General features: G+C 30.1%; 1 protein-coding gene across 4 annotated transcripts in view; it reads left to right on the forward strand.

Annotated features, from left to right (window-relative positions):
- Positions 1 to 15,772, forward strand: part of LOC108569482 (visual system homeobox 2) — a 92,258-nt gene that overhangs the window by 25,846 nt on the left and 50,640 nt on the right. For 2 of the 4 annotated variants that reach the window (XM_017931050.1, XM_017931049.1), the window contains exons 2-3: positions 2,742 to 2,771; positions 5,502 to 5,558. In XM_017931050.1, the coding sequence (XP_017786539.1) occupies positions 2,742 to 2,771; positions 5,502 to 5,558 (87 nt within the window). The remainder of the gene's footprint in view (positions 1 to 2,741; positions 2,772 to 5,501; positions 5,559 to 15,772) is intronic. The other 2 variants (XM_017931052.1, XM_017931051.1) reach the window with 1 other exon arrangement.

A 15,772-nucleotide genomic window follows, 5' to 3' on the forward strand; every position in this document is an offset into this window, starting at 1 on the left:
TTTTAATTAATAAGATAATTATATAATTATAATTAGATCAAAAGTTTCGATTAGTAATTACTGTTATTATTAGATAAATTGTGAAATGTATTCAGACCATTTCTCAATTACTTGTGTTTCTGCAAGTAAAACAAAACAAGTATCCATCACTTAGTTTGTTGATTACAATTTTTATGAAATGAACAATTCTTGTAGTGGAAATTATTATTACGGATTTGTATGCAACTTCCCCCCTCCCAATTACTTGTACTTACGCAAGTAAAATAAAACAAGTATTCAATATTTAGTTTGTTCCTTGGCAACAAGGATTGCTCTTTTTTTTTAAATTAATAAGACAATTAGATAATTCTAATTAGATCAAAAGTGTCATTTGTTTCATAAATGTATTTATATATTGGTGATTACACACTATACGATTCTTACCAATTTATTACCATTTCTCAATTACTTGTGTTTCTGCAAGTAAAATAAAACAAGTATTCATCACTTAATTTGTTACTTGTCATCAAAGATTGTTCATTTTTTTTTAAGTTAATTAGATAATTCTAATTAGATCAAAAGTGTCGATTAGTAATTACTGTTATTATTGTATAAATGTATTCAGAATTAAATATATTATCGTAATTCATATTTTTTTTTTATAATTTAGTTTAAAATTGAAACGTTTGCAAAATAATTAAATTGTCATTTTACTTGACACTTACCTACTTAGATAATGTACACATGCCTTTATCGATTATCTAAGTTTCCAATTATACGAGTATAATTGCCAAGTTACTTGGAAAGTATTGTGTTTAGCTACTAAAGAAAAGAAAACATAATTTCCTTCAGACATAGACCAATATAGAAGGAATGCCCGCAACGCGTTCACGTCATTCCATTTGTTGTTTTTTTTTCTTTCTTACGTCACACTTTTGCTCGTTTACAGTGTTGCATTTTTTATTATCGCGGGCGCGCGTAGTGAAAATGAAGTCATTCGAAATGAAGTCTGGGTGTTCTGTCGAGGTCGAGGGTTCGCTGAAAACTTAATTACGTCAAAAATGTGAAGAATTTGAACTTCTTAATTAAATGCAGTTTTCCAGGCGGCTCCCAGTTTAGTGGGAGATGAATAAGTTTAATTAAACCCTTGTGTTTTATTAGTTGACGGCAAGATGTACATTCTATCTCGGATGGCCTCGCTTTTCGCAACCGCCGCCGCCGCCTTCGCCTCCTACATCCAACACCAACCCCCCCCCGCGCATTTAATTCTTCTTCTTCTTCCATTGTCCCGCTTTATCCTTGTTTGTTTATTTTTTTTAATCCAATTTTTGTCTGCACGTGTTTTTTTTTAATGAAACCTCCGCGCTTTCGTTTCGAATCTAACAAGAGAGAGAGAAAAATCAATGTCTGAAGTATTGTACGCGAATCCATCCAATTATTGCAGCGTATTCCACTTTTAGGTTTATCGAGAAAATGCTAATCATTTCGGATTCACGATATTTCCTATTTATATATGTATATAAAAATGAGGGCACGTGCTCTTCCCCAATTGCCTCCATTAATTCAATTTGCTGTGGTGGAAACGTTAGAAAATTGAATTTGAGATTTCTCTCTCTCTCTCTCTCGTTGTAAAATATGCGAAAGAAGAGGAGGATCGAAGGATATAAAGTTAGGGGAGAGAAGATTTCAGCCGATCAATCCGCAAATTGTTCGCGATTGATTGAAAACTAATTGAAAATCAATTTCCTTACTCGATCTACCTAAAAAAAAACATAAAAATTTAGCAAATCTTATGTAAATATCACGCTTTTCTTTAAGTGAAATTAAGTTGAAAACTAATTGAAAACGAATTTTTTATTCAATCTTCTAAAAATTATTGTAAATCAACTTTCTGATTCGATTTACAAAAAAAACCTAAGAAAATCTTATAGAAATATAATGTATTGACTTATTTTTTAAATGAAATTAAGTTGAAAACTAATTGAAAATGTTTTTTTATTCAATCTTCTAAAAAATATTGTAAATCAACTTTCTTTCTCGATTTACAAAAAAAAATCTAAGAAAATCTTATAGAAATATAATGTTTTGACTTATTTCTTTAAGTAAATATGTGTAATTATGTTGAAACCTAATGCAAAATGAATTTTTTATTCAATCTTCCAAAACTTATTGTAAATCAATTTCTTTACTCGATCTACCAAAAATACTAAGAAAACCTTATAGAAATATACAGTATTGACTTATTTTTAAATGAAATTAAGTTGAAAACTAATTGAAAATGAATTTTTTGTTCAATCTTCTAAAAATTATTGTAAATCAACTTTCTTACTCGATTTATCAACAAACTTAAGAAAATCTTATAGAAATGTAACGTATTGACTTATTTTTAAGTGAAATTAATTTGAAAACTGATTTTTTTATTCAATCTTATAAAAATTATTGTAAAACAACTTTCTTACTCGATTTATCAAAAAAACCTAAAAAAAATCTTATAGAAATATAATGTATTCACTTATTTCTTTAAGTAAATGTGTGAAATTAAGATGAAAACTAATTGAAAATGAATTTTTTGTTCAATCTACTAAAACTTATTGTAAATCAATTTCTTTACTCGATCTACCAAAAAACCTACGAAAATCTTATAGAAATATAACGTATTGACTTATTGTGAAATTAAGTTGAAAACTAATTGCTAATGTTCTGTTATTTAATCTACCAAAAATTTTAGAAAATCTTAACTAATTTATTGTATTTCTTTGCAGATTTTTTCCATCAGATGCAGAATACTAAAGGTTTTTTTTTTAAATTTATTTTGTTACGTGAATTGTTGGAATTGGTAGAAAATTGCAAATCGTAAATATATATTTTGTTTTAATCTTGTTCAAAGAATTATTTGCAAAAAGTCTTTTACTTGTATGTTTCATGATATATAATGAAATTTCAAAAAAATAGAAGAATTAGCAAATTTTAAAATTAAATGTTATACGTGTCTGAGCAATACCTCACAGAGTGCGGTAAAATCAACCTTCTTTTTGTACTTTTTATTGCTTTTAAAAGATCAAATTCAAACAGTGCGGTATATTAGCACTATACGAGGTGTTCCTATTAATTTATTCTAGAAATTGTTTTACTTTTATGCGTCTGTTCGACACATAATAACTAACATAAACCACGTGTTTTCTTGATTGGAAAATATTAAATTCTCTCTTGAGTTGGAAAATTGTTGTGGGTGTGAAAAGCTAAATGGATAGTAGGCAAAAAAAAAGAAGACAGGAAACGAGGATTCTTGAACTTGGAACCGAACGTTGAGTCCATTGTTCTGACTCTCTCGGTGAGAACTTTAACATCAAAATCGATACAAACAAAAGGCGAAACGAGAGCTCTGCAGTCATCATCATCTCTCTTGTGGCAATGTGAATAAAACCAATTATTTGTAATAAAATTCAAATTAATTAATAGCAGATCAATATTGTAGAATATTGACTTACTAATATTAATGATTCAGATTAATTAATTTACGTTAATAGCTAAATTAATATCAACTTTTACTTTGTAGATTAATCTGTAAATAGTTTAAAAAAAATGGTAATTTAGGATTTAGTATAAGTTGAATGATTGTACATTCTTAGTATATTTGAAAGTATAAAAATTACAATTTTATTTTTATTTCATCTGAAATACTCGTTATTTGAAGATTTTTATGTAATTTTTCTATTATATATTGTGTACAACAAAAATGCGTTATGATTTAGATTCAAAATTTTAAATGAAGAAGTTAATAATATGATTTTTATAAAGATTTAGTAATTTCCTCAGATCAACATAATTAATTGTTTCGAACTTCGAGTTAACTTTTAATTGAAGTTTACTCAAGTCTGCAGACGAATCAGATACAAAAGCTAAAACTCGGAGCAACGTCTCAATCAATTAATCGTAATCCTTTTGTAAGGATTCAATTTTTCTATTATATTTCATGGAATTATAATCGAGTTTTGATTAAAAATATCTTAATCAAAATGAGTATATTTTATAAATTTTGTATATTTTTAATGAATAATTACATTTTTTTTTATATTTCATTTGATTATTTAACCAAATTTAACTAATATGTTAATAAAAATGTAAATTTTAAGTAAAAAAAAAACCAAAAGAAAGTTCTATCAAAATGAGTTTGATTTGATTTAAGAAAGAGAATAATGTAATGTTAACTATTATTTAGTGAAATGCAGAAATATAAAGACTTTATGAAAATGGAAACTATAATATAACTGAAGTTATTATAACTTTATCTATAAAACGAAGTTGGTACTATGCAGTCGTATATGTCAAATTGTAATTGTCACTTTCGTATCAAATCTTTTTGTAAAAATCGTATATAAAAACTGTAGTAGTTATATTATTTTTAGCTAAAAATTGAAGTTGCATATGCAACTTTTTTTTTCTAAAAGTTTGTTATAAATTTCTCTATAAACGAAAATTGGTACTATAATTTTGTATATGTTGAATTATAAACGTCACTAAATGTCATTGGTTATGAATATTTATATGAAAATCGTATAAAAACAAACTGAAGTTTTTCTTTTTATAAATTTGTCTATAAATCAAAGTTGGTACTATGTTTTTGTATATGTTGAATTGTAATTGTCACTTTTGGAACAATTATTCGTATTGAATCTTTTTGTGAAAATCGAATATAAAAACTGTAGTAGTTCTATTTTTTAGCTAAAAAAATGAAGTTTTTACTAAGAATTTGCATATGCAACTTTTTTTTATAAATTTTTCTATAAACGAAAGTTGGTATTATGATTTTGTATTTGTTGAATTATAAACGTCACTAAATGTCATTGGTAATTGTTATGAATATTTATATAAAAATCGTATAAAAACTAACTGAAGTTTTTTTTTATAAATTTGTCTATAAATCAAAGTTGGTACTATGTTTTTGTATATGTTGAATTGTAATTGTCACTTTTGGAGCAATTATTCGTATTGAATCTTTTTGTGAAAATCGAATATAAAAACTGTAGTTGTTATATTTTTTAGCTAAAAAATGAAGTTTTTACTAAAAATTTGCATATGCAACTTTTCTTATAAATTTCTCTATAAACGAAAGTTAGTACTATGATTTTGTATTTGTTGAATTATAAATTTATTTCTTTTTTATGAAACGGGTTGATTATGAATATTTATATGAAACTCGTATAAAAACAAACTGAAGTTTTTTTTTTATAAATTTGTCTATAAATCAAAGTTGGTACTATGTTTTTGTATATGTTGAATTCTTACTAAATGTCATTCATGATAATCTATATTTTTATTGGTTGGTATTAAATATCATTATGGAAAAATAATCAAAGTTGGCACTTTAAATTTCTATATATGTGAAATTATTAAAGTGTCAGTGTTTTGGTGTTAGAGCTGTGAATGAAATTCCGAGTTCATTGTGCAAAGGTGGTGGAGAATATTGTAGAGCGTGTAATTAATAATGCTAATATGTGTTAATTCTTGGTCTCGTTTCGCAGGGTTCTCTCAATTGAAATCGTCCTTCGGATCATCGGGCCCCGGCTCATGCCTCTCCGGTAAGTGGAAGAATTCTGTTTGTGTTGGTTTGATGGACACCTGAAAGGCATTATTGTGCTTGAGAAGTTGAGCATAATAATAATAATTATAAAGGTGGAGGTGTGTGTAGTGTGTAGTGTGTGTGTGGAGGCTTCCCCATTCACAGATCCCGACGAAAGAGGAAGAAGGGCGAACACAAACCACCACACACACACACACACCACCGTGATGACACGATGATATGTCATCACGCATTCAAGTGTTTTCACTTTTCACGGCCGGCTAATAAAAAAGACCAAATGTGTGTGTGAAAGAGTGAAAAGAAGAGTTGATATGATGGTGATGGAACGGAAGAAGGAGAAGGGTTTTTCGGTCGAGGTGTGTTTTCAGTTGGCCGGACTCCTTTTTCGTTGGGAGCACAATGCAACAACTGAACAATATTCGCTGTTCCCATTGTTTTCGGAAACAACGGCGACGCCATTTTTTCCAACATGGCGATCGCGTCACATCCTCCTTCGAATCGTCATAACCATAACGATGACTTCCTTTTGTTTACAAATACTCGGATTATTCCTCGTGGTTTCATCCATGGATGATTGTGATCATCATCATCATTTATCCACTTTGGCTTTGTTGTTTTCTACTATAAATAAATCTATACACCAATCCAAGGGATCGCCGCCCCCCCTAGAAGTACCCTAGAAGAGGATATAAGATGGGGTTGGTGTATGTGCAAGAGCGAAAGAAAAAAAAACGCGTACACAGAAGCAGTTCGCATTAAGCACCATCAATATGGCGTCTGTTTTGCTGCGAAGGGGATGTTGGGGTTGTTTGGTAATGAGCTTCTGACGAGATATTTCGCCGGCTCCCTCCTCCTCCTCCTCCTCCTCATCTCTCTCTCTCTCTATTTCTCTTTCCCCTCCGTCCGTCGCTCTAACATCCCCATTTACATAACCAAAAATTATTGCTCGTGCGCGGGTGGTGCTCGTTCCTTCGAGCGCCCCCTCGCAACGCCACCCCAATCCAAACGAGCTCGGCTCGTTTGTCGCACATAAACATTGCGCGCTTGGAGCAAAAGCGAGAGAGAGAGATAAAAAAAAAAGCATCACCATGAAAGAAAAATGCCGTAAACACATGCATCTATATAGATGACGCATATATACACGTATATATATATATGGAATTTGCCGCTTTTTCCGCAGACGACACTATTTCATACCTCGAGTGTCTTTGTACCCTTGATTCGACTAATGTATATTATGAGACATAAACGCCGTACAATTACACAAAGAATCAAAGATCTCCTCTCGTCGCTCTCGTTTTTTTTTTTACACACACACGCATTTATTAATGAGCGCATCGTTTTTTCTAGTTGGCCGCAAATGAAAATGTTATGCTTTTTATTAATTGCATTATTTACACTCAATTAACATTAATTTGACTCTTGTGTTTCGGATCAGAATTGATTGCGCAAATTGTTGAAATACACGCAAATACACTAAGAATTACTTGTTTAATTAATTTGATTGCGCAAATTATTGAAAGCTAATACCTCCTTTAGTTTAGGTTTTAAACAGTTGTTATTTAAGTTGGTACACATGTAATTATTATCAATGAAAATTAGACTAATTATTAGTTATTTGGAATTAACGAGTTTAATCTATTCCAAAATTTCAGGATTATTACTCGTATAGTGAAATATTAGTATAGTGAAACATGTTTTCCCATAGAAACGAATGTAAATTACGATAATGCGTTCTTTGCCGGAAGAAAAAAGTATAAGTTGGTCTCGATTTTTAATGATTTTGCTTTTTATATCTATGGTTCTTTCTATTCTTTGGCTTTTTATTCGGAGACATGCAAGTTTTATTAAATTTTGCACAAAAAAAAAACACAAATAACATGTCTGAACAAAAGTTTGGAAATTTTGTGATCACAAACAACACTAAGATGCAACTAGAATTACCACTAAACACTATGAACTGTTTTCCAATTCACACACGGTGAAGTGAGTTTATATTTGTTTATATTACTTGTTGGAAGTCTCTTTATACTTTTAATATTTGTTTATATAAAAAAGCGTACATAGTGTGTTTATATATTATAATAATGTTTGGACACAATACATTTGAGTTTTGCATTTACAGCAAACACAAATTATATTTGCAAAGTATAGTCCGCTTTAAACAAAGATGACAAAGAAAATTGAAGATGGTTAATATATTCAAAAATACACATAATTTCATTTCACATCAACGTCATTTTTCTAACAATTCATTTTGCTCGTTAAGCAAAATGTTCGTTAAGCGAGGTTTCACTGTATTGTGAAAAAAGAATATCTGGAAAATTTCGGATTTGATGAGAAATAGTGAAACAGTTCTCATAATAAATTAAAGATATTAATTAATCAATTCATTACAATCAGTGGATACATCAATTTGACAATTTTTGAAATTTATTATTAAATAAAAAAATATTGATTTTGTATATAAATTGTAATTATAAATTTAAAAACTGTAAATATTTTATTCTAAAATAATTGTAAAATTTTCTAAATTATCTATATTCTATTACAAAATAGATCATGCTACAATTTTGCATGAAATTAGAAGACTGATACACTTTATATTTATTTCGTTTTATTTTTTATACATTTTTATATTGATGCTGGTTTTACGAGTGAGCTGTCTTTTCAAAAACAAAAATTGAACAAGTATTTTATATTAATTTTCTTATATAGGTGTTGTAACTTGTGACATTTTCTGTTTAAAATATTATAATTTTAATGTAGAAGTTAGTGTTTCATAGATCTGTAATATACATGAAATTCCAATAAATGTTATACTTGCATTCATAAAGTTATAACATTTTAAACCACTAAGTTAACTATTGATGTATTCAGATGTGAATTGAAAATATTTTCTATTCCTGAGACTTTACAAACGATATAAACTATACGTTTTTTTGTATACTAATTACATATTTTTAGTTATTTTGATTGGAATCTTTGAAATAGTTTAAATACTAATTACACAAACCGTAAAATTGCTTCGATAAACTTTGGATAAACATTATTTAATTGGAGAGTAAAAATCTTTACATTATTTAAAAACTTTAAAAACGGTTATAAATGTATGTTGGTTTTTATTTATGTTGGAAATCAACAGGTTAACATAAGTTACCTTTCACTGAACGTAACAAGAATTGAAATATTGGCAATAAAAGCATTTGAAATGTTGAAGGTAAAAAAAAAATGTTAATGGGCGAAAGGGTGGAGTTATTTTCACATATTTCTATTTCGTGTCGTTCATCGTGTATAATTAATAAATTTATTGGTGAGGACAGCTGCCATCGAGAGGAAGAAGGGTCGAACCCTTTTTTTTTTTTGGAGAGTACAGGATCCACAAGCATCAGCCATCATGTTCGTTCGAAAGTTTCTTTAATGCAATTGTAACCGAATTCACTCGCTCGGCCAATAAACGAGTCGCAGCCCCGAAATGACAACAATAAACAGGGTTCAACCCTTTATTGTAAACACAGTGGATGGTGGTGGATGTTACTCGGTTATACGAGCCGACGTTATTATCATCATAAAAGGTAATAATGACACGTTAGCAGCAGTTTCGGGGCGGTCTGTTGACAGATGTTTAATCAACATTTAGGTGCGACAAATACTAGTGTTACTACTACTGCTACCACCGTTCGACATGGACCCAGAACAAATACGAGAATAAATATCGATTCCGGTGGCGGTGGAAGCGGCGGCGGTGGCGGCTGTTTGGAGGCGGTTCTGGAAAAAAGAATGGAAGATTTAATCGGGAATCCGTAACACGGATTTTAATAAATCAATTAGTAGAGACTGTAGAGAATGAGTGTGAGAGGCAGAGAGTTGGTGGTTGGAAACGGTGCGTCGCGCAATTATGACTTTATTGCTCGTTCCGAAAATTAATTACAAACGTCTTTGTGCGAATGAAGAACGCCACCCACCCCTGAGGCTATTACCACTTAGTTAATTGGTACGAAAGTGACAATTACTCGGGCTCCTGATAATTCCATAATTAAGGGACGTTTTCTTTTTTGCTTGTCTCTTTTTCCCCGAACCGGAACGAGGATATGCCGGGCCGAGGAGCTGTCACCTCGTCATCGTTATTTTCATTCTTCTGTGCGCATTCACAAAATTTCAAAGGCATTTTAATTATTTCAATTCCACCCTCACCTCACACCTCCTATTATTATTATTTTGAGTGTGTTTGTATTTATACATGATAAACTAAATAACTGCCATTTGTAAAACGAAACGTGATACTTGCCAAGTAAATTACATTAATACAAGTACAATTTACATGTATAAGTAAAGAGTATTTAGGAATTCAATATGAAATACAGCATTACCTCGCATAGTGCGCGTATTCTGAATTATTTGAAACCGGATTAATCCATGAACTTAAAATCGCGCAATAAGAAACTTCAATTCATTAAGTGTGACAAGTAACAAGATCATACAAATTTTCTTAGAATTTTCTTTTATATTTCTCAATTAAAATTTCCGCACTGATGAAAACCGGACTATGCGAAGTGATCGCTTCCGACAATATCGCGAACTATTTACAACCGGACTAATCGAGAAACTTAAAATCGCACAATATTATTGTACCGAAAAACATAACAAGATCATTTATGTATACACATTTTCAGTACTCTTTTTCTAGAATTTATTTGTATTTTGCTCAATTAAAATTTAGTTAATCTGAACTGATGAAATCCGTACTTTGCGAGGTCCCGATAATATCCTGAACTATTTAAAACCGGACTAATCGAGATACAAATAGTATTGAAGAACATAACATGATCATTTATGTAGAATACAAAAACAATTTTCTGTACTCTTTTTATTAGAATTTATTTTTATTTTACTCAATTCAAATTTAATTAATCCGGACTACGCGAACAAATCGGTTCCGACAATATCCTGAACTATTTAAAACCGGACTAATCGAGATACAAATAGTATTGAAGAACATAACAAGATCATTTATGTTGAATACAAAAATAATTTTGTGTACTCTTTCTCTAGAATTTATTTGTATATTACTCAATTCAAATTTAGTTAATCCGGACTGATGAAATCCGGACTTTGCGAGGTCCCGATAATATCCTGAACTATTTAAAACCGGACTAATCGAGATACAAATAATATTTAAGAACATAACAAGATCATTTATGTAGAATACAAAAATCATTTTCTATACTCTTTTTTTAGAATTTATTTTTATTTTACTCAATTCAAATTTAGTTAATCCGTACTGATCAAAACCGGACTTTGCGAGGTAATCGGTTCCGACAATATCCTGAACTATTTAAAACCGGACTAATCGAGATACAAATAGTATTGAAGAACATAACAAGATCATTTATGTTGAATACAAAAATAATTTTCTGTACTCTTTTTTTTAGAATTTATTTGTATATTACTCAATTCAAATTTAGTTTATCCGGACTGATGAAATTCGGACTTTGCGAACTAATCGGTTCCAATAATATCCCGAACTAGTTAAAACCGGACTAATCGAGAAACTTAAATTACTACAAAAAGAGACTTACTGTACCAAAATTATTGATATATACAAAAATTTCTTTTACAATTCATTTTTATTGTACTCAATTAAAATTTAATTAAATCGGACTGATGGAAACCGGACTATGAGAAGAATTGCTGTACTCAAAAAATGATGCTTGAAAATTACTCTTAATTTCACATATTTATAACGAAAGTAAAAGAAGTTAACTAAATGGATTATTTAACATTAGAATCAGTTTATTTTATCAATTTTATTGAACAAATTCGTAAATTTTCTATCAATTTTCATTAATTTAAAGTTATTGGACTTTCTATATCTATTTTTTTCTTAAATTTAATTCAAATTAATTTCGCTGATGTAAAGTGAAAATCAATGGATTAAAATTTGAGAATGAAATGTTGAATTTAAATATGAAATATGATTTCATATCTTTTGGGAAAATATTATAACTATAGCTCAAGTTATAATTTAACCAAAAAAAATTGAAAGAAAATCTTATTTTATATTAAATTATTTGTATGTGTTTAAGTATTTCAATAAATTCGATTTAAGAGGAATACAATAAACTCTTATACCGAAGGAAGAAAGTTGATCTTTATTTTTTATTTGGTAAAACTGATTCGGTTCCCTTTACCCAAAGGTACTCATTGTAAATTTGCTTTATTTTCTTTTGTATCCGTTTTTTTGGTCAATAAATTTGATTATTATTACACGAAGAAAACTAACTATGAAACAAATTGAATTATCGAAGGAGTTCTGTTACTGGGAACTTAATGTTGTTAGTAGTAAAACGAATATTATTAGTTGTTTCTTCTTCGCGTTTTCTCGTTGCACAAGAAAAAAAAATGTAGGGGGATTCGTTGTCAGCAATTAAAAGTTTCCAAGTCTCTGTAACCGAATATGTTTATGGAGGAAACAATTTGAAACGGAAATGTCTCTATATATACATACATAAGCGTACATGATGAAACTTGATGCGAGGGTGCGTGGCGCCAGAAACTACCACGCGAAGAAAAACATTCAACTCAACACTTAACTCCTTGTTACGGGCCAATTGAAGGAAGAGAAGGAGAAAAAAAGGGCAAAGAAGTAGAAGAAGAAGAAGAAGAAAAAACGCCGGTTGCATAATAATAATTCTGTGCACACGCATAGAAAATAAAAAAGAAGATGAATGGATGGCGTTTCCTTTATGTCCAATATATTCCATGTCGTTTGGTATTTTTAACAAACGTCCTCTCTCCTAAACATGAAAATCTTTAAGGAGAGGCGCGCGGTTATGTGCAAATAGAAGGGAAAAAAATAATTGGCGACGCGAATTTCCCTTTATGTATTTCCCTCCTATGTATAAATATATATGTATATGTGCATATACAAACACACAACACATATACGTCCTCTCTCTTTATGTATATAAACATCACATAAAGTATAATTGGCGAAAAGAAGGAACGAAGACTGAGAGATAAATATATAAGCGTGCAGAAAGGATCTATTTAGGCGAGTAAAGTTTTCGGGATTCGTACATAGATATATCTTTCGGCTTACATAATAATGTAACAGTCGCGACGGCAATAAGTATGTAATAATAATAATAATGATGGTGATGATGATGATGATGATGCAGTTCGGATGGTTTGAAAGAGATGTGAGAGGAGAGGAAAGAGTGAGAGAAGCATACACACACACACACACACAAACACCCCCCCTGGGATAATAGAATTGGGGGGCTTTATGGCTAACTTGATATTGATCCAATGCGCAGAGAGAAACAAGTGGGGAAGTGTACGAATTCCAGGTTTTAACATAACTCCCCGCAAATTGCCACCCAATTCAGGTGGAACTCTCTCTTTCACTCTTATATTTCCATATAACTATCTGTGTTTTTTACGTAACCGATAAATAAATAGTAGGCGATGGAAACTATACAATTTATATAGGCTTCCTAAAAAGTGTACGTCTTCTAACTAAATAGATATGAATTGTATGTCTATTTGTACAATTTGTCTGGATTTCTCTAAGTTTATTTCTTATATAATACAAATATGTTCAATCACAAAAGCTCGCATAGTGCGGCTTCGATCAGTACGCAAATTGTCACCCAATTCAGGTGGAACTTTCTTTTACCCTTATATTTCATAACTATCTCTTTTTTTTGCGCAATAAATGGTAGGCGATGGAAACTATACAACTTATATAAACTTCCTAAAAAGTGTGCATCTTCTAACTAAATAGATATAAACTGTATGTCTATTTGTACAATTTCTCTAAGTTTATTTCTTATATAATAGTAAATATTATACAAATATGTGATATGCTCAATGACAAAAGCTCGCACAGTGCGGCTTCGATCAGTACGCAAATTGTCAACCAATTCAGGTGGAACTTTCTTTCACTCTTATATTTCATAACTATCTCTTTTTTTGCGCAATCGATAAATAAATGGTAGGCTATGGAAACTATACAATTTATATAAGCTTCCTAAAAAGTGTGCGTCTTTTAACTAAATAGATATGAATTGTATGTCTATTTGTACAATTTGTCTATATTTCTCAAAGTTAATTTCTTATATAATAGTAAATATAATACAAATATGTGATATGTTCAATCACAATAGCTCGCATAGTGCGGCTTCAATCAGTACGCAAATTGCCACCCAATTCAGGTGGAATTCTCTTTCACTCGTATATTTCCACATAACTATCTCTTTTTTTTACGTAACCGATAAATAAATAGTAGGCGATGGAAACTATACAATTTATATAGGCTTCCTAAAAAGTGTGCGTCTTGTAACTAAATAGATATGAATTGTATGTCTATTTGTTAAATTTCTCTAAATTTATTTCTTATATAATAGTAAATATAATACAAATATGTGATATGTTCAATCACAATAGCTCGCACTGTGCGGCTTCGATCAGTACGCAAATTGTCACCCAATTCAGGTGGAACTTTCTTTCACTCTTATATTTCATAACTATCTCTTTTTTTTACGCAATCGATAAATAAATGGTAGGCGATGGAAACTATACAACTTATATAGGCTTCCTAAAAGGTGTGCGCCTTCTAAGTTTATTTCTTATATAATAGTAAATATAATACAAATATGTGATATGTTCAATCACAATAGCTCGCATAGTGCGGCTTCAATCAGTACGCAAATTGTCACACAATTCAGGTGTAACTTTCTTTCTTTCTTATATTTCATAACTATCTCTTTTTTTGCGCAATCGATAAATAATTGGTAGGCTATGGAAACTATACAACTTATATAGGCTTCCTAAAAAGTGTGCGTCTTCTAAGTTTATTTCTTATATAATAGTAAATATACTACAAATATGTGATATGTTCAATCACAATATCTCGCATAGTGCGGCTTCGTTTAGTACGTAAATTTCCTCCCAATACATGTGGAATTCTCTCTCTCTCTCTTTCACTCTTATATTTCCTCACAGCTATCTCTTTAATTTTTGCTCAATCGATAAACAAATGTTTGGTGATGGAAACGTTTTTTGTTTTTGTGAACGCGCCGTCATTATGCATATGCTCAATTAGTGCCACTTTAATTTCTGCTCGGAGTCTGAGATGAAGACACCCGACACCTCTTCAAAAACTTTCGTTATTTTCGGTGGCGGTTGCCGACTTGTAAACAGACTGTCGTGGGAGTGAAGAAGAAGGGAGAAAAATGAATGAGGAGTAGAAGAAGAAAAAATAGAGTTTGGACAACGAAAACATGCGTTAAAGTCGAATTAAGACAACACACACACAACGTACGGAACATCTGACATGGAACATCTTTGGGTTTGTATTTTCGTGTGGTTGGAGCCGCCCGCGCTACCTGATTTGCTGGTAAATATCCGATTTCCAGTTTGGCCGAAACGTGCGTTCAGTTCAACATCCAATTAATTATGTTGTATGTTCTGCGATATAGTTTACATAGAGGATTCAACAATTAACTCTGTTGGAATTTTGTTGTTTGTAAACGAAAATATCTTCTAATATACAAAATTTGCTTACTCTAATTACTTTTTTAAGATATACCAAAAAAGTTAACATTAACATTATCACAGCAATTATTTCACATTTATCAGTTTTTTTTTATAAAATGTTATAATTATAGCTTCATTTAAGAGCAAAAGTTACCACTGAAAAATAAATTATTTGTATAAAACATAATTTCTTATAAATGAAAATCAATATAATTTAGGTCTTTCGCTTCGAATTTCCATTCTATTCTGATCATATAAATTTAACTTTGTTCAAATTCAAAGTTAAATTATTACAACGAACTATAGACTTAAAATGAATATCAATATTGTAAACTTTGTGTATTTCATTGATTTAACTGAATTATGAAAGTAAACGGTTTACAATTCAATAACTTCTATGGAATTTAAATGAAATGAAATGAAAAGTTGCAAAATGTTGATTGATTTTGAACACATTAACTGAATTGTAAATATAAAACTAAATTTGTTAATTCGACAACATTTCAACTATAATTTTGGAAATGAAATAATTAAAAATGAATAGAAACAATGAGAGATTGTAAACTTTGTGATTTTTATTTCAATGATGATATTAACTGAATTATGAAAACCGAACTGTTTAAAATTCAATAACTTCAATGGAATTTAACTGAAACTGTTTGTTGTGGA

The sequence above is a fragment of the Nicrophorus vespilloides genome, unplaced genomic scaffold (genome assembly GCF_001412225.1).
Source record: "Nicrophorus vespilloides isolate i.1.1-1 unplaced genomic scaffold, Nicve_v1.0, whole genome shotgun sequence".
Classification (NCBI taxonomy): Eukaryota; Metazoa; Arthropoda; class Insecta; order Coleoptera; family Silphidae; genus Nicrophorus; species Nicrophorus vespilloides.